The 20660-nt window shown below is 35.5% G+C and overlaps 1 protein-coding gene across 13 annotated transcripts in view; it reads left to right on the plus strand.

The window, feature by feature from the left end:
• The window catches only part of C2CD5 (C2 calcium-dependent domain containing 5), an 88267-nt gene that overhangs the window by 4375 nt on the left and 63232 nt on the right, over positions 1-20660 (plus strand). For all 13 annotated transcript variants that reach the window (XM_012732844.1, XM_012732847.1, XM_004693215.2 and 10 more), the window contains exons 3-6: positions 7022-7108; positions 13312-13483; positions 15657-15752; positions 18751-18906. In XM_012732844.1, the coding sequence (XP_012588298.1) occupies positions 7022-7108; positions 13312-13483; positions 15657-15752; positions 18751-18906 (511 nt within the window). The remainder of the gene's footprint in view (positions 1-7021; positions 7109-13311; positions 13484-15656; positions 15753-18750; positions 18907-20660) is intronic.

Genomic DNA, 20660 nt, shown 5'->3' on the forward strand with positions numbered 1-20660 from the left:
GGAATGTTTCTTATATAATATTGTTGGGTCCTGGTGACCAGTGGTTTTGCTTGTGAGGGAAGAGTCACATTCAAGGGTGACTCATTGTAACTTTTGACAGGCAGTCACTGAGTGTTCATTATTAGCCATGCCACTGGTCTAGCGGATGACTATGGTGGTGAACAAAATAAGATTGGTTTTTACTTTTATAGAGCTTTCATTTTGATGGGAGAGATAAACATTAAAAATATGATCACAAATGTGATGTATGCCGTGAAAGAACAATAGAAAGATACTAAAAGGGAATCAGTGGGTGGAGGAGTCAGGAGGATTCTGAGCAAGTGTCAATCAAGTGAAGACATGCTGGATGAGAGGGAGCCTGGTCTGGGGTATTTGATTGTGTGTAGAGGGAACAAGAGTGGCTGGAAGAGGAGCTGTTTTTATAAGAGGGATTATCCAAAGGAAATTTGCTCTTTTAGGGAGGGAAGGAAGATGGCTTGGCTGGCATGTGGTGAGTGAAGACCAGAATACTTTAAGATGAAGCTGAGAGGTGTTCAGGGAGCTGTCCTTAGATGCAATGAAGGCCCATCTAAGATTCATAAACACAGTCTTCCTCTGTGGGGAGAGGTCATGATCACATGATTTCATGGGGCAGTACCTGAGAGCCATGGTCAGGAGTTCAGATTGTATTTTAAATTCAGCAGGAAACAAAAAAAAAATTAAGATAAACATTTTTGTTCTGTTTAGAGAATGGACTGAAGGGGAAAGATGTGAAGCAAACAGCTAGGTGGGACATTCTATTAAAGTTCAAAAACGATTTAGTAAGGGCCAAGGTGATAGTTTAGGTGATGAGGAGAAATTGGTGATTTCAGATGTACTTGAAGGTAGACTCTAGAAGATTTCTTGGTAGATTGGAGTAGGGACCAGGAAATGGGAGACTGAAAGATTCCTTAATTTCCTGAAATTCCCATGGAGTTGATAGAAATTCATTAATTAGATGGAAAATCATATTTGGGCATGTTAGGTTGGAAATGTCCTTAGAACCTTTAAGTGGGATTGTCAAGGAGGAAGTTGGATTTATGATTGTGATGTTCAGAAGAGAGGCTGAGTTAAAATAAACTCATATAGCTCAGTGTTCTCAGCTCTGAGATGTAGTATCTCCTTCATATAAGAGTTACTGCTTTCCTGGCATGATACTCAGAGATAATATAACCTGTCTAGCCTCACAATTACCAAAAAATCTCAGTATAATTCTCCTAAGGGCAGGACGACAAAAATGAAATTGTTCTTAAATATTTATTTCAATATGGAAGTACTTGTTCATGACCCTAGTAGAAGATTTGAAGTAATCAGATTGAGTTCATGCCTATTATTAAGTTTCTGTTTACATCAAACCCTAGTATAGTATGCTGGGGACATAGCAATGAATAAAACAAAAATTGCTTTAGTTACAGAACTTACGTTTTGTGAAAAGAGGAAGTTCATAAAGAAGATAAGGATGAAGTATGCTAGATGATAAGTACCACTTGTGGAGAAAATAAGGAAGGATGCAGAATTTGTAGTGCCTCCTTTGTGTTTATCACATAAACATGACTTCACCTCCTACAGATTGTGGTTTGGCATCTCAGATAGGCCTTCCTTGCTTTTGGTTGTGTCATTTTTCCAAGTTAGTCATCTCTTGGGGAAAGGGCTGTTTCTTAATTTATATGTTGCTTTTATTTCTTGAAATCCTATCACTTTTATCTGTAAACTGAATTAACTTCTATGTAACGCATGTAATAATCTAGTGGGACATTGGAAAGTCATGACATAAGTATGTATTCCTTGCTGGGGGCTCTCTCTTGTACTGCAAGACGCCTTTGTATTTCAAAGCATCTTTGGCCCTTGCAATCTAAATACTACTACCATATTCCACCCATCCTTACCTCCTGAAATTTCTGAAAGCTCCAATATGAGTTGGTTCAGTCTCATTTGCAAACCTCTGACTTAGAAGGGGAAGAACGATGGATCCTTGAAAAACTCAGCACTAAGGAATCTGTTCGAGAAGGCATACTAGGGTAAGGGAACTGAGATTGTTAGCCAGTGAATGGGGAGAAAAATCAGGAAAGTAATGCGTTGGAAAGCAGAGGTTTCTAGAAAGAGAAAGCCCTCATCTGTCAAGTGGCACTGAGAGGTTCAATAAAAAGATAGAGAAATACATGGATTGGACAACTTGGAGGTTGTTAGTGATCCTGACAAGAGATGTGATAAGGAGGGAAGCCCATTCTGTTGTGAAATGAAGTAGTGAAAGTGCACGAGAGGTGAAGCAGGAATGACATCTTTGAAGAAATATGGCTAGCATGAGGAGAGGAGAAATAGTGTGGTATTTGGGAAGAATGGAGCTATTACTACTTAGAAAAATAACTTAGAAGATACCAGAACCTATTTGTGTGTTAATAGGAATAATCCAGCAGAAAGGGAAAGATTAATGCAGGAAAAGGGGGATAATAAGGGATTAGAGTCTAATAAAGGGCCCAGTTACGTGATGTAGGCTGTCACTACTGTATAAGCTCTAGGAGAGAGATAATGAATGCTGGGCTCGTTCTGGTAAATCTTAGTGTTGGGCTTGAAGGGTAGTAAAATTTCCATAGGCAGAAAGGAAAAAGGAGCATTTTTCAGCTGAAATAGGACAAACTTGGTAAAAAGGAAAAAGAGGAATAGAGTTCTGCATGCCTCCTGTAACGGCTGTTTGAATCTTCCACATCAGCTTGTTCTCACCGAGCCTATTCTGAGCCTGTGCCTGCTTCTGCCATCAGTTGGCTGATATATTTTACCAAGAGGTCATTGTGCTTTTTTAAATCTGTTGATACTAAGTCTATTTTTTAGAGTAATTGATTTAAATCCTATCTACATTGTTGAAAATTATGTTTGTACTATGTAGAAAACTATGTTTACACATAGTTTGAAAATTATGTTGATAATAATTTTTAAAGAATTATATATTAATTACAAAGATTTACTCTTAATTAGATGGAGAAAAGATTGGATGAATCTAGGATGCTATGTTCACATTTTTTGCAACTATTTTATATCTACCGCCCAATAAACCCAAAGTGGAAATCATAGAATAATATGTAGTGGGTGTGGTTTATGCAGGAAAAAGAACACAAACAACTGCAGAAGTCTATATAATGGACTCTTACTCAAAGGAGAGACTTAAGACTTACATTAAGGAATGAGCTTGTATGTTTTATCTTAAACTGTTTACCATTTGTATTTTTTTAAGATTTTTTTTAATTATGCATATAAGAACTGGGGTGTAGGCCAAAAGTGGGGGTGGTGAAAGGACTGACCAGAAACAGAGTGGATTGCAGAATATGAGATCTACCGAAAAACACTGCTTCAGTAGCTGGTGACAGTTTGTTAGCATTGAGACTTTAACCCTGCACCACCAGGGAGGCCCCATTTGTATTATTTTTAATAATTCTGTGATTTATCTAAATTAGTTGGTTAACTGATCCTGACTTCATTGGGTGAAGGAATTTCTAGTAAGTGATCTGAGGACTTTAGGAATATCAAGAAGTATCTAAAAGTGACTTCTCTCTCTTTTTTTTAATTGAGGTAATGTTGGTGATTCACACCTATTCAGATACGTGTTTTTATCTCACACCCATCAACTAAACACCCATAATCCTCTATGATAAAGATGACAATTTTCATAGGAATTGTTAGGAAGAATGAGGTGGAGTTCTGTAAAAGGGACATGTTCATGGAAATACTTCCCACTATTAATTTGCAGGTTACAAACTACAAACTGGGGTAAACTGCATTATCGTTCTTTGTGGGAGCAGGGAAAGGAAAAGAAATTAATACTTAATGAGTATTTTTTATATGGCAAATATTTTGCTAGGTCTCTACATGCATTATCCCATGTACTACGGAGGAAGCAGCCTTTAAATAACAGGTTAAATAACTTTCTCAAGGTAATTTAACTAATGAGTGGGGAAGAGAATGCTTTTACTTTATAGGGAATCTCATTAAAATCCCTGATGTTCTTTAACAAAGTTGTAAGGCATTCATTTAATTGCTGAGCAATAAAATCTCCTTGGAATTAAATAAGACCAAATGAACTGTGATTCTTTAGTAGAAGGGAATCATCACAGTGTTGGCAAAATACACTGTACCCTTTTTCTAATCTTGTTTTTGGTCTATGTCTTTGTTTATTGTACTTTAGCTGACCTTATGTATCTAGAGTGGACAGCTGACCAAAAAAGAAATGAAAAGCATAGGAGAGAGCACTGTAGTATAGTGGGACACAGCTGAAGAGGAGTCTGAACTCCTGACTTAAAAAGATAATGTCATTTTTAGCAGTTGCAACAAAACCCTTCATTTCATTTGACTTTTGAATGGTTTCATAGATGCTAACAACATTTTGCTTTCATATTATTCAATTTATCGGCAAACTAAATAATATCTCCTTCACTGTTGAGATGTAATAAAATTAAATTATTAACTGAATAGTAATATCTGTTCTTTCCAGGTTTGTTTTCCCTTATTAAGTTTCATTTTGTAAGTGATTATTAAAATTAAAAAAAGAGACTCAAGTGTAATACAAGAACATACATGAAACAGTTCCTATTCCAAAGGATTTGTATGACTCAGAAGGAATACTTGAAAGCCTCTTTTCTCACCATGCTGAAGTGTATTCCCCACACCCCATCAGTCCCCGGCCAGATATAATTGCTGCATTCTTTGGCTTGTGTTCATATATTCCTCAATACCCTTCTTAAAAAACAAACACAGAGACTTTTTACATTTCATATTTTAAAAACAAATATGTATCACAATCCCTTGATTTTTATAATATTCCACTACTTGGTTTTATTTTCAGTTATTTGTATATTGACATTTTCCATGCCAGTCCCTATCATCCACTCCATTTTTTAGTAGGGATGCCTTTTATTTACTAAGTAAACAACTGTCCTGTTGGATAGCTGTTTAGACTTTCGTGTAGTTTTGGGGGAGGGGCCTTATGTACAAGTACTTTTTTATAATAAATGTCTGAAAGTGGATCTAGAGTTCTATAAGTTGAGTCAAAATAGTTATTGCCATCTGAATTTAACTTTAGCTTTTGGATTTAAAATAATGCATTTAAAAATAAGTAATATCTGTACATGGGTTCAAAAATCAAAAGGTTTCATGAAATGAATCAGCCTTACTCTTACCTCCTTTCTTTCTAGTAAGACATTCTTAACATTTCTTGTATATCCTTCTAGAAATGATCTATGCATATAAAGGCATATATTATATGACTAATAACATTTTGCCATTTTTTTCTCCCCAAAGAATACCATAGTCACTATTGTGCAGTAGAAAAACACATCTTTGACATTGTTCTGTACCACTGCTTCATTCATTTATTTTGAATTGCAACATGTGGCGTTACTATGCTCACTTAACCAGTTCCAAATCATTGGGTATCTAGGTTGTTTCCAATTTTGCGCTTTCTTCTGTAATGTTGCTTATATATGCCATTGCATATCTCTGTATGAACTTCCAAGGCCTAGGCATCTCGATGTTCATAGAAGGCTGCACTCCATAGAGATCATTCTGCTCCATACTCCTGCCAACAAATTGGGAAGATGCATTACCAACACTGTCTTCAGACTTCATCTTTGCCAACTTATTAAAAATGTTTATTTTACATTTATTTTAGTATGAATGAAATTAGATTTCATTACTAGATTTACTAGATTTAAAAGACAGCTATATTTCCATTTCTTCACATTGTCTATTTGTGTTCTTTGCCTATGGGATGCTGTTCTTTTCACTAGATATTGAATAAAATAGCTTTGAGTGGCATATTTGGCAAATACATGTTTATTTTTGACTTTATCATTCATTTTATTATTTTCATGTAATTTTTTAAACCATTTTTATTGTCTAACCAAACTTCCTAGGAATAGTGGTACCATGTCTTATAATTCAAGGTGAATAGTAAAATAACCAGAAAAATATTAAAATAGTTTTAGTTTGGGATATTTTTATTCTTCAAAAAGTTCCCACACTGGTTGAATAATAATATTAGCAAGTCTTATAATAACAAAAGCAGGGCTGTAGGTCAAAAAGGGAAGGTGATTCAGTATTTATCATGATTGTGTCTACAGTGTATTGAGCTTGGAGCTGGGATCAGCAGAAGGGGGTAACTTTTAGTGATTTTTTTTTTTGAGATTAGAAAAGATATTTAATAGTGATAACTGATAGAATTAGGAAGGACTTGAAGATATCAAAATGAGAAAAGGTGAGGCAACCTAGAAAGTACCTGCCTGTTTTTCTCAAGTCTAGTCTGAGGTTTCATAATTTCCATTCCTTGTTGAAAGTAAGTCCCAGAGATTTAGCTTGTTTGTGCCTCATTCATTTCCTTCTCCATATTTTTTGGATCCATGTAACTTAATTGCCTGCCAAAATTGGCTATGAAGTAAGATAGTCTCCTATTCAAGCCTTTTCATGGTCCTTGAAGCTAGAAGCTTAAAGCTTTTAGTTGTAATAGTTTATTACTGGTTACTATGTATGTGCAGATAGGGATTAAAAAATAACCTGTAGGGAGAAGTTATAAATATAAGGCTTTTACTACTAAATAATAGCCCATTCTCATAATAACGGGCTATAGTTCTGGACTCTTGCTGAGATGGTAGGAGGAGAATTGAATCAGTTGGCTTTTTTATTTACCTTGTGATTTTGCTAGCTTCTTCCCTCAAGACTGTTGTGTGGGGTCATACTTAGTGAAGGCCATCCTGAGTCCTTCCTCTGTACCTACATAATAATGGTCTATATTTCTAACTTCCTTCAGGAGCTGATCAGGCAGAGCAGGGGCAATTGCTTGTTCCAGGTTTGGTCTTTGACCGATCTGGATCCATTCATGTTTTTTCTCTTTTGCCTCAGGGGATAGTTGCCTATTACTCCGCCTCCCCCCATAATTATCCTCCCATTTCTTGGTTGAAATTAAAATTTATTTACCCCATTTTTTTTGATATTTGTATTCAAATAATTTATTTGTTTCTAGGTGAAATTTGGTAATACTACCTTTAAAACAGATGTGTACCTCAAGTCCCTCAACCCTCAGTGGAACTCAGAATGGTTTAAATTTGAGGTAAGTTTTTAAATGTTAACATTTGTGGTTTTTTTTTTTTTGAATAGTCTTTTCCTTCCAGAAGGAGTAGTTTACTTATTACCATAAAAATACCCCTTAAATAGGAATATTGCTTAAATAGGAATATTGAGTTTTAAGAAAAGTAGATTACAATTAAGAAAATAGAGTAAATGAATTTGGAAACATAAAAAAATAGAATCCTTCAAAAATAGAATCATTACTTATAGTAATTTCCTCTGGATTTTGGGATATACCAAAAATCATATTTATGTGATATAATGTAAGAATGATGTAAAGGTTAAAAAACTTTAATTGTGGTAAAAAGAATGTTACAGATTTTTTTTTTAAAGAGTTATTTATGCATACAGAATTAGGGTACAGGACAGAGGTGCAGGGGCACTGAGAGGCTTCATTAGAGACAGAGTGAGTAGCATAACAGTCAGATCAACGAAGTACATTGCTGAGGGGAGCAGCTGGTGAGACAGGCAAGGTCTGCTGCACCATGTGGGTAACTTGCAGGGCGGAGATTGAATTCCCACTGAGGTTGTTGAGACTCGCTTGCAGTGCTGCATCCCAACCAGTTGTGCTACCTGGGAGGGCCAGATATTGCTGTATTTTAACCATTAGTAGGTATATAGTTAAGAAACATTCATTATTCACAAAGTTGGGTAACCATAACCACTACTTCCAAAACTTTTCCATCAGTCTCAACAGTAACTGTATTCATTCAATCTCCTATTTTCTGTCCAGCCACTGATCTGTTATTCATCTCTTTGCATTTACCTGTGTAAGATACATCATGCAAGTGGAATCACTCAGTGTCTGTCTTGCTGTTTCTGGCTTCTCCCACTGAGCATCATGTTTTCAAGTTTCATCCATGTTGTAGCATTTATCAGACTTTATGCCTTTTATTCCTGAATAATAATACACTGTTATCTTTATGACACATTTTGTCGTCCACTTATCTATTTGCTCATGAGCTCTTAGGTTGTTTCTACCTTTTGGTTATGAATAGTGCTTCACTGAACATTTATGTACACTATCTACTTAAATCCTTGTCTTTGGTTTGTTTTATTTCCCCAAAAGTGAAGTCACTACGTCATATGTTAAGTTCTCTTTTAGTTTTTTGAGGAATTATTACATTGTGTTTCATCATTGCTGTCCCTTTTTATATACTCTCACCAGTATGGATGAGGATTTCAGTTTTTCTTCATTTTTCTGCATTATTTAACTTAAAAAAAAAAGATTGTAGTCATCCTACTAGGTCTGAAGTGATGCATATATCATAATTTTAATATGCATTTTTTGGTGATTGGAGTGGCATTGCTTCTTATGACTGAGGACCCTTCCTTGTCCTTTGAACTCTCTCCTTCTAGTTTAACCTCCAATGGTTAATACTTAGAGACAGTACTATAGGGATAGACATCACAGGACTTGGTGATGAACTTAAAGAATGTATATGTGCAGTTGTATCTTAACCGGTTTTGATTTGTGTTTCTCTAATGAGTAATAGTGTTGAGAATCTTTTCATGTACTTATTGGATATATGTATATCTTTTCTTGAAAATTGTCTGTTCAAGGCCTTCGCCCATTTTTAAGTTTAATTGTTTATTTTTTTGTTACTGAGTTGTAAAATTTCTTTTTATATTCTGAATAGTAAACTTTTGTTGGGTATATATTTAGCAAATACTTTTTTTCACTCTTTTAATAGTTCCATTTATGTACCATACTTTAAAACTTGCTAAAGTTTAATTTATGTGTTTTTCTTTTGTTACAAATGGTTTTGTTGTCAATCAGAGAATCCATTGCCAAAGCTGACATGATAACAGTTTATCCCTATGTCTCCTTCTTAAAGTTTTATGGTTTGCTCTTATAGGTAGGCTTACTGATTCATTTTGCATTAATTTTCATAGTACTATGAGGTTAAGGCTTTAACTTTTTTCTTTTACATATGGATATCTTTTGGTTCATACCATTTATTGAAGGGACTATTCTTTCCCTATTGAATGGTCTTGGCATTCTTGTCAAAAGTTGGCAGCATATGATAACAACAACAAAAAAGACAACACAAAACAAAACAAAAAAACCCAGACAACTATAAAACAGAGACATTCTGCAGGGGTGGGGGAAGGAAAAGGGATCAAAACAAGGGTAGGAAGAGTACAGGGACCATGGCAATGGTGAATTAGTGGTGGGAATTTCACAGGGACTACACCTGGGAAAAGAAATCAAACACTAAAAACGAAGTCAATGGGGGGCCCTCACTGGTGGCGCAGCGGGTTAAAGCACTGCACTGAGAAGCTTAAGCAACTTCTGCATGAGTTCGATCCCCACCTGCCCTGGAGGAGATCCACATGGTGACACAGACCTCTCCTGGCCCGCCCGCTGCTCCCCTCAGCAGTATACTTCATCAGTCGGCCTGTTCTGCTCCCCACTCTGTCTCTGGTGAATCTTCTCACTCTCCGCATCTCTGGCCTGTACCCCAGTTCTGTACGAATAAATAAATCTTTAAAAAAAAATAATTAAAAAAAAAGTCAATGGATAGAGGAATGGTTTGATTTCTGGATTCTTAAGTTCTGTTCCATTAATCTATATTTGTGGGTTTTATGACATTACCATACTTTTTATATTATACCTTTATAGTAAGTTTTGAAATCAGGAAATGAGAATTCTCTAACATCATTTTTCTTTTGTGTTGAGTTGCTTTTTTTTTTGCTTGTGACATTTTCATTCCATCTTTTCTTTTGTATAAATGTATGGATTTTCTTTTAGTTGTTTCCAAAATATTGTTGTGTATTTTAAAAGACCCACTGTCATTCATGCATTAAATCTGTGTCATTTAAACTGCATCAGTAAGGTAAAAATATGGAACATGAGTCAGAAAAAGTAGAATAATTTGTTTAAATTATTTCAGGTGGAATTAGAATTATAAACTACATCTTCATTAGCCTAGCAAAATACTTAAATACTTGTATAATTTTGCTTTATGGTGTTTTCATTTTTATGTAGTCTAAAAATGTGAATCCTCTCACTGCCCCTGCATCTCTGGCCTGTACCTAATTCTGCATGCATAAATAAATAAATCTTAAAAAAAAATGCTTGAAAACAGCAGTCTTGTTCAACATTGTTATTGGAAATGTAGGAGGGAGATGAACTTTATATGTTAGTAATTTTCATGATAGGACATTAATTTTAAGAAAATGGCTATTTTTTTTATAATATGATAATTTACTTTTACATCATTTTGTACATTTTTTTTCATTTCAATTGTAATCTCCGTGAAAATGGCTATTTCTTAATGGAAATGGATGGATGGTACATTACTAGTAATTCTTGAAATGACAAAATACTCAATTTGTTCAGATAATTATAAAAACAATATATTTGTCCTTTTTTGAAAAAAATTATAGATATTGTAGTAGTAGTAGTGTTAGAGAGAATGGATTGGATGTCATGATTCAGGATGGCTAAGAATTCAAGATGATTGTTTTAATGTTTCATTATGGAAATTTTCAAGCATGTACATTATAGATTAATATGTTGAATTACTTGGCCTTCACTTAACTTTACCTGTAGCCAAAGAGGCCTACATTCTGCCATCCTTGTTTCTTTAGGAGCCTGATCTGAGAGTACATGCAAAGATTATTTCCTTATGAAAGACACAGGTGTCACAACTTTGACAGCTGGTCCCTAGGTACCACACCGTCCCCCAGTTTGCTGGTAGAGCTCACCAAATACAGTGGTTCTGTTCAAGTGAATACAATGCTACAAAGGGTAGTAAGATTAGAACAGAATACAAAACAAAAAATTTTATTTCCTGCACTCAAAACAGAAATTTTTATTTCCTATAGTTAAAATAACATACCTTTGGGCCCTCCCTGGTGGCACAGCTGGTTAAAGCACAGCACTAAGAGCTAAAGCCACTTCAGCAAGAGTTCGAACCCCGCCCACCCCGGAGATGACCACATGGCGGGGCAGATGTCTCCTGACCGCCCGCTGCTCCCCTCAGCAGTGTACTTCCTGGATCTGACAGTTCTGCTCCCCACTCTGGTGAATCCTCTCACCTGCACCTCTGGCCTGTACCCCAACTCAGTATGCATAAAAAAACAAAAACAACAAAACAAACATACCTTCAACTCCCATTTTTTAGTGGGGGGAGGATGCCGAGATATTTTAAGGCAATTTCTAGATACCGTGTTTAATTTCATTCATAAATTTTTTTTTTAAAGATTTATTTATTTATGCATACAGAACTGGGGTACAGGCCAGAGGCTCAGGGGCGGCGAGAGGCTTCACCAGAGACAGAGTGGGGAGCAGAACAGGCAGATCAATGAAGTACACTGCTGAGGGGAGCAGCGGGCGGGTCAGGAGAGGTCTGCCGCACCATGTGGTCACCTCCGGGGCAGGCGGGAATCAAACTCATGCAGAAATGGCTTTAGCTTCTCAGTGCTGTGCTTTAACCCGCTGCGCCACCAGGGAGGGCCATAATAAATTTTTAATTATATCTCTGTTATAGGGAAGGGCCCTTAAAAACAAATCATCTTTTTATATTATATCAATGATAACAACAATAACTCATGTATTTTGATTTTTTTTTTTTAAAGATTTATTTATTAGTACAGAACTGGGGTACAGGTCAGAGATGCGGAGGGTGAGAGGATTCACCAGAGACAGAGTGGGGTGCAGAACAGGCAGATCCACGAAGTACACTGCTGAGGGGAGCAGCGGGCGGGCCAGGAGAGGTCTGCCACGCCATGTGGTCACCTCCGGGGCAGGCGGGGATCGAACTCATGCGGCAGCGGCTTTAGATTCTCAGTGCTGTGCTTTAACCCGCTGCGCCACTAGGGAGGGCCTGTATTTTGATTTTTTAAAATAATCTTCAGCAGCTGGACTATTAGCCTAAGATCCACAAGAAATTAAATAGGTGATGGGGAAAGGTAGAATGTTTTGTAATTAAGTTTTAAAAATTTAACCCCATGTAGTGTTGTAAACCTCACATAGTGCTGTAAGATAAAAAATAAACTTAATAGTGATAAAAGGGTCACTAGGATTAAAAAAAATTAACGCAAGCATAACAATTATGGAGATATTATTGGTCAAAGCAGATATATATAAGGAAGATAAGGAGAACAGTTGAACACAAATTCAGTCTTAATTAACAGTATTGTATGTTCTAATGGCAGACATACATAGGCTGCATTCAAAATGTGTGCTGTTTTAACTACAGAAAATAAAACTCTCTTCTTTGTATTCTTTTCTCGTCTTACTATTGTCTATAACATTTTGTTCCGTTGAATTTGGTGAGAACTACTGGCAAATTGGAGGATGGTGTGGTAGCTAGAGAAGAGCTGCCAAAGTAGTGAATGTGTCTTTCATGAGGGAGTAATCTTTTTTTTGCATGTCCTCTCAGTTCAGGCTCCTATAAGAGAGCACTACATATTGAATGACTTAACCAATGGCACTGTATTCTCTGGGAAATACAGAAGGCTGGGAAATCTGAGCAGGGAATACCTACCTCCTTGGTTGGGTTCTGGCAAGGACCCTCTTTCTGGTCAGTGGATGACTTACCTTGCTATTTCCTTAAGTGATCTTATAAGGATACAAATTCCTAATGAAGACTGTATCTTCAATATGTAATTATAATATCCCCACCACCAAATACCATCATAATGGGGACTAAGGCTTCAGCAGCTTGAGGCAGACACAGACATTCAGTCCATTTCATCCACCAGGGAATTCTGCTCTTTGGCATAGTGCTAGGCATATGATAAGTACTTGATAAAGAGTAAATAAAAGTTGGAGAATGGCTAGACATTTATTTTGTGAACTTAGTTCATTAATGAACATAAATTCCTTTTTCTTACAAATAATGTTAGTCTTGCTTTCAGTTTTATTCTCTGCATTTGTCTTAGACATTATGGAGGCAGTGTACCCTTATATCTTACTCTTTGTAGACAATCGGTGACTCTATTGTGACATTCCTTAAGTTTTTTTGTTGGATGCCATAGAAGGAATTAAATGAACACAAGATAATGTGTAGGAAAGGAAGTAAAACCTTTTGGTGTGATCGTTCTACCTTTGTGCTCAGAGGTAAGCTGTATGTCTTCAGAAATTTAGCATTTTTTGTCAAAAAAGGAGTTAAAACATTCCTGTGTTATTTCTCTACCTTTCTGATAAGAAGTAATTTTAAGGTATACTTTTAGGTAGATGATGAAGACTTACAGGATGAACCGCTCCAGATCACAGTTCTTGATCATGATACTTACAGTGCAAACGATGCCATTGGCAAAGTGTACATCGACATCGACCCCTTACTCTACAGTGAAGCTGCCACGGTCATCTCAGGGTGGTTCCCAATTTATGACACCATACATGGTAAGGAGTATGTTCTATGAAAATAAATCACAGTGTCTTTTCACTTTTCCTTAAAGATTTTTGTGTTAAATAAAATTTGATATTTTATGTCTTTAAAACATGTCTTCTTTTTTATGGACATGAGATAGTAAAGTATTATTGGTCTGCTTGTTAATTTCCTGAACAGAGTTTGAAATAACGCTGGCTAAATTTATAAAATGTGAAGTAAATGCATTATTTAAAAATCATCTGATGGAGGTATTTTGTTCATAGAACATATTTTAGAGTAGACAACACTGATATTTTTCTTCTTAACAATTCTTTAAGGACTTTTTGTTCCCCAAAGCAGAGTTCTGACAGTGTGGTATGGGGACACCTAAAGATTCCCTGATAAACTTTATAGGTTTTGTTAAGTAAGGTGAGAACTGTCATCAGCACAATACTTGTACATCATTCACCATTTTATCCTCAGTTTCTTACCAGCGTACACCAGTGTTCAATGGAGTGCTGTTGAGGTTTTTTGATGTATGATGTTACACTAGAGGTAGAGCAGAGATGAGAATATTTCTTTAAGCTCAACACGTGAACTGGATATCTTCTATTATATTTAACTGGATTGTGATTGCTTAATAGTAATAATAGTATTAGATAAATGAAGTAGTAGGTGAATACCTTTTTTAATTCTCAATTTTAAGTTATAATATGATAAATAAGTAAAAAGTCTGATGTCTTCCATGATGCTTAAGATTGGAAATGGGTCCTCTACTCAGTAACTTTAAGAACTGAATAGATGCTGTCTCTTTAGATGGCAAATCGACCCTTAAAGAACCGGCCAGGTCTTGGCCTCTTTCTACTTATTTTACATATCTGACCTGGCAACTACACTATAGTACTTGACTATAAGAAAATAAAAGTATTTTCTTGCATGTTATACATTTATTGTGAGAATGTTTACATTTTATTTTTATTTACTAATATTTAAGATATCAAAACAAATTGGAATATTGGATTTGTGTAAATGAGTTAGAATTTATATAGATTATGAATTACACAGCAGAATAAAATGCATGTTTTTAGAATTGAGTGGAGTAAGGGAATGTACATAATATAAACTGCAAAATTCAGGTTGTAAAATATTGTCGAATGTCCCACATTTGTTTAGAAAATAGAATTACTTATTTGTGACGTAATTGAATAAATTCATACAATACGTAATAAAATAATTTTCTTTTGGTAGTTTCATTTCTGATTTGTAATCTTTTTCCTCCTTGTGCCTATATTTTCTACACTATATATGTATATCTTTGTAATCAGGAAATAAAATTGAGTCAGTTATTACTTACTAATAAAAAAATGCCCCTGGAGAGTTAATCTGGACTTGGATTATAAACTATAATTGTATGAATCAATTTTCCATACATATTATATTAAATATTGTTTATAATTAGTTTAATATGTTTATAGACCTTTGTTAGAAACTTAAATCTTTTAGTTCAATGAGTAAATAAATGAGTTGGTCACTCTTTCTGGAAAATCTTTCTTTATAAATGTGAATTGGACTTCAAGTTAAGACAGTCAAATCATTTTTGGTGTTTGGAGTTAAGGACGAGGTAATTTTTATTTATCATGGTATGTTCTTAAAAACCCTTACTCTTGAAAATTTTTTTACTTTATTTAACTTATATTGACTGAAAAAGAGAAAACTTCTTTTGTTTTAAATAATATTCTTTGTTAAGAGCATTTACTTTGGAATCTTAAGGTATGACTTTTAATCCTGGCTCTTTTACTTACTAGTTAGTGACACTGCAAATTATCAAATTTTAATTCTTCCACAAAATGAGGATGATAGATCTACAGCAATAACCTCACTGAGTTGGTATGAACACTATGAGGTGCTGCAGGTAAAGCATTTAGAACAATTTTCAGTGCTCAGTAAATGTCATCATCACTTCAAATATGATACCTGTTTAGTCAGTCATGATTGAAATAGTGGTAAAAACTAAAAGTATTCTTTCTTTATGCAATATGTTTTTCAGAAATTGAAATAAAAAAAATAGTGTGAAAATAATTAGGAAAGAAAGTTAGCATTGATTACTGTATTATTTAATAAACATTAATTGGCATTTACTTGATAGACTATTTAATTGTATTTTATTTTTAATGTAGAAGTTTGACTTTCCTTTTGAAATTATAGGTATCCGTGGGGAAATCAATGTAGTAGTCAAAGTAGACCTCTTCAATGATTTAAATCGATTTAGGCAGTCATCATGTGGAGTCAAATTCTTTTGCAGTAAGTAAATATATTTTATTATACATTTAGCAAGGAATTTAATAATTGTTAATGATGGGAAATCAAATTAATATTTCAGAAGGCTAATGGAAGATCTTTTATACTTTGGTTTTGATGTTAGAAAATTATTGAATAATCAGAAATAGTTACTGTAGTTCTGGAGACTGTTTATATGATCTACAAGTATTAATATATGATATAATTTTTGTTTGAAAACATGAAAAAATCTAGTAGAAGACAGGCTACTGGGTTACTTCTTGTCATCTTGTCTGAACCCCTGGGGTGAAAGTGAGTATGCTACCTTAGGAGGATGTTGCTACTACTGCTCCTCTTTCAGCCTTCAACCTCTGGAAGGATTAAACATTGCTGGTAACAGTCACTAAAAGCCAGTAGAAAGAGTAACAGGTGAACATTTTGGAGTTCTTCCCAGAATTTTGAAGAAGAGTCAATATATTAATGAAAGGACTTAATTTCATTTATTTAAATATTTTGCTTAGGGATACTAGATTTGAAAGTGGAGAATTGATTGCTAAAGCACTGCATAAGAATACAACTCTGAAATACGTGAAAATGACTAGAAAATAGATTGAAAATGAAGGTTGAACATTTTTACTGCAATGTTACAAATCAAGTCATCCTTGGAGAAATTAGATTTGTATGACTGTGGTGTAGGAATGCAAAGTGTGATGGCACTTACTTAAGTCCAAACTCAAAACAAAACAATTAAGGGAATAAACTTAAACCTATTCATTGTGTGGTAAGTAGGGAGAGACCACAGTTGATCTAGGTCACATGATGCAAAGAAATCAGTGCCTCTGAAACTATTCATGTGTAACATGATATAAAGCACTGTGGTTATAGAAGGTTCATTCATAGTTTTCAGAACAGAACCTTTTTTTTATTAATTTTTTTTTTTTTTTTTTTTTTTGCATAGAAGGGCTGGGGTATAGGCCAGACAGGCAGAGGGGTGAGAGGATTCACCAGAGACAAAGTAGGGATCAAAACATCAGATTTGGGCCCTCCCTGGTGGCGCAGCGGGTTAAAGCACTGCACTGAGAAGCTAAAGCCACTTCCGCATGAGTTCATTCCCGCCTACCCAGGAGGAGACCACATGGTGTGGCAGACCTCTCCTGACCCGCCCGCTGCTCCCCTCAGCAGTGTACTTCATCGGATCTGCCTGTTCTGTTCCCCACTCCGTCTCTGGTGAAGCCTCTCACCACCCCTGAGCCTCTGGCCTGTACCCCAGTTCTGTATGTACAAATAAATAAATCTTTAAAAAAAAAAAAAAAACATCAGATTTACTGAAATACACTGCTAAGGGGAGCAGTGGGCGAGACAGGAGAGGTCTGTTGCACCATATGTGTGTTAGCTCCCTGGCCAGGGATCAAACTTAAGCCATAGTGATGAAAGTTAGGCCACCAGGGAAGCCCCTAGCCTATGCTACATTGATGTCAGTTTGTTGTCCATACTCAGCAGCAGAATAGAGGGAGAAGGTAAAACTGTTGCACTGTCAAAATCATTGTCACAACAATTGGAAACAATTACCAGCCTCTAATATTTACTTCATGGGAACGAGCTTGATAAGGCAAAATGTGTGGCATATTTAGGTTTAATTTGAATAGGCCACCTAAAGCCAGGCTACCCTGCATATAGCATTTGTGGTAGGTGGACAACTGTATCTTGCAGAGTACTCTCCAGTGGCCTTGGAAAGCATTACTAAATACAGCCTTCTCGACTCTAAAATAAAACTAAAACTCTAAAATAATATTCATGTATTTTTCTTACTTCTTCCATAGATTAAGATTTGGCTGCCTTTTAAATTTTTCTTTCACAAGTTTGGGCAAGTTGTATGAAAGTCTGTAGAACTGTCAAAAAAAAATACACTGGTTTCTATTCTAGTATAAGACACTGTAATGTTGGAGTAACCACTGTACCAAGCACTGTGGTCCTATCCAAAATTACATATACTTTTATAGGTACTCAGCATTTTGAGTGCCAGGAAATAGGCATTAGAGCTCGGCAGATCTGGGCTTTTCACAGCCAGTCTGGAGTAAGAGCTTTGAAAAGTCCTACATAGGTGAGTTAGCTTTAAGATACAAATGTTCATTTCAGGAGGTAAGATTGGTGTAGATGTTCTCAGGTTCCCCACTTTTGTATCCTACTAGATTTTACTTAGATCTAGTGACAGTTGTTCTACATATTAAGGTATGTTAAATAAGTAGCACAATGACTACTGAAATGCCAGATGAACATGGGTTCATTAGAGACTATAGGGCTTTAGTAGTGACTCTGCAGATGGTGCTAGAAAGCTAAAGGTTTGATTTTGGGGGCTATCGTATATGGTGTACAGAAGAACTTACAGGTCACTGAATAAAGTTTTTGTATTCATTTTCTGCTTTTTTACCTATTTATATAATAATCAGCTAGATGATTTTAATTTTGATTTTTAATACTTTGTACGGAATGCTATTTAAAGTAAGAGTAGTTTGTTGTGGGGCCTCCCTGTTGGTGCAGGGGTTAAAGTCTCAGCTCTATCAAGCTATGCAGCCAGCTACTACAGCATGAAACCACAGGGCACAGTAGATTTCTCTTGTCTCACCCGCTGCTCCCATCCTTAGTGTATTTGATAAATCTGCCTGTTCTGCTCTCAATCTGTCTCTGGTGAATCCTCTCACCCTGTCATACCTCTTGCCTTGACCCCAGTTCTTGTATGCTTAAATAAATCCTACAAAAAATGCAATTTTTTATACTATGCTTACATGACAAAGGTGAGAGGTATCATAAAATAAAATGGATATTTCTTATAATAAGCAAGTAATAACAGAGCTTAGAAGACTGATCAGAATTATTATTATAATCACATTGGATTACCACAGTAAAAGTTGTTTTGTATTATATATCAAGAGGTAAGAACTCAGTTGAACATCTTCTAAAATTGAATTTGACCTTGTGATGAATAGAAATATAATAGACATATTTTTTTTTTTTTTTTTGCCAGCAACATCTGTTCCAAAATGCTATAGAGCTGTAATAATTCATGGATTTGTAGAAGAACTTGTGGTCAATGAAGACCCAGAATATCAATGGATTGATCGAATTCGCACACCAAGAGCTTCAAATGAGGCCAGACAGAGACTCATTTCTTTAATGTCAGGTATTTTTAAAAAATATTTTCATTGCTCATTGATTTAATACTCTTAAAATTTTTACTTCTTTGACATACTTCCTTACCTAATAATTTACAGGGAAAGCAATGAATTTTAAATTACTAACTATAGTTCTGTTTCCTGCTGAGGGCAATGCATTTGCATCTTATAAGAGGAAATCTTAATCACATTCCTATTGATCTTTCATAGCTAAGTAGTAAAAGAAAATTGTGCTCATGAAATGGCATAGTGAAAAGATCCGTTAACAAAGAAGTAGAAAACTGGGTTATAGAGTTTCTCCCTCTCGCATGTATTTATAGTCAGAGTTTAGGTAATTGCTCTGAAGTTTACATGTGTAGATGTGTTTTTATCTATGTATACACTTAACACATAATGTATTAGATAGTAAGTATATCTCTGTATAATAAAATACATTTCATCTGGGACTAATATGAAAGAACTACAAAGAGGTCATATAACTCAACAAAAAGGAACCGCATAACCCAATCAAAAAATGGGCAGAGTAACTAAATAGGCACTTCTACAAAGAAGACATTCACATGGCAACAGTCACATGAAAAAAAATGCTCATCATCACTTACTGTCATGGAAATGCAATTCAAAATCACAATTAGGTACCATCTTAGACCCATGAGCATGGCCTATATCTACAAAACCAGATCTGTGGAGAAAAAGCAACCCTCTTAGACCGTTTGTGGAAATATAGACTGCGGGACCCTGTGGAAACAGTCTGGAGGCTTTTCAAAATATTAAGATGGATCTACCATATAACAGGGATTGTACTCCTAGGAATCTACCCAAAGGACACAAAGGCATTAATTTGAAAGGAAAGAGGCATTCCAGTGTTTATTGTAGCACTGTTTACAGTAGCTAAGACACAGAAATATTCTAAGTGCCCCAAAATAGATGAGTGATTCAGAAAGTTACGGTATCTCTCTCTCACTCTCTCACACACACACATCCATACACACAGCAGTACTACTAAATTATAAAAAAGATCTATATCCTCGTCATTTGTGAAAACAGCATGTATAGAACTAGAGGAGATTATGCTAAGCAAAATAATTTAGGACAAGTACCAAATGTTATCACTTTTATGTGGAATATAGAGAAACAAAACAAAGAGATAAACCAAGAACAAACCTTAAAAATCTGATTGTGGAACTGATGCTAGCAGAGGGAGAGTGGAAAGAGAGAGAAAGTGGGGAGGGAGCACTTGGAAAATGGTGGTGGACTGTTGGGGGTGGGTATGGTGTGGTAGCAACACCTGAAGGGGAGACCCTGAACCTCTAAATCACAAACAGCTAATAAACCAATATTACTGCAATTAAAAAAAAAAACTTGCATAGTTGGTTTTTTCCTCCCATTACTATGGAAATACCATTGAGTTTGGGACTTTCTTTTTCTTTTTCACCTGTACATCTCTGGCACTTAGAAGGAAGGAAGAATGTTAGATATACAATGCAACCACAAATTATCTGGTAAATGAGTAACAAATATGTGAACCTTGCTTGCCACATCTGAAGAATGAAGGTAATATCTTACTGCCCTAAAACTAGGAAGCTAGACCAGATAATCTTTTTTTTTTTTTTCAACCTTATGTATTTTTTTTATTATTAAAAAGTTTATTTTTACATCATTTTGCACATTTTTTTTTCATCTCCATTGTAATCCCCACGGGTTTCCCATCACCAAATCACCCCTGTGCCACCACCATAGTCACGTGCATTTCCCTCCCTCC

The sequence above is a fragment of the Condylura cristata genome, unplaced genomic scaffold, assembly GCF_000260355.1.
Source record: "Condylura cristata isolate star-nosed mole 26May11 unplaced genomic scaffold, ConCri1.0 scaffold00036, whole genome shotgun sequence".
Taxonomy (NCBI): Eukaryota; Metazoa; Chordata; class Mammalia; order Eulipotyphla; family Talpidae; genus Condylura; species Condylura cristata.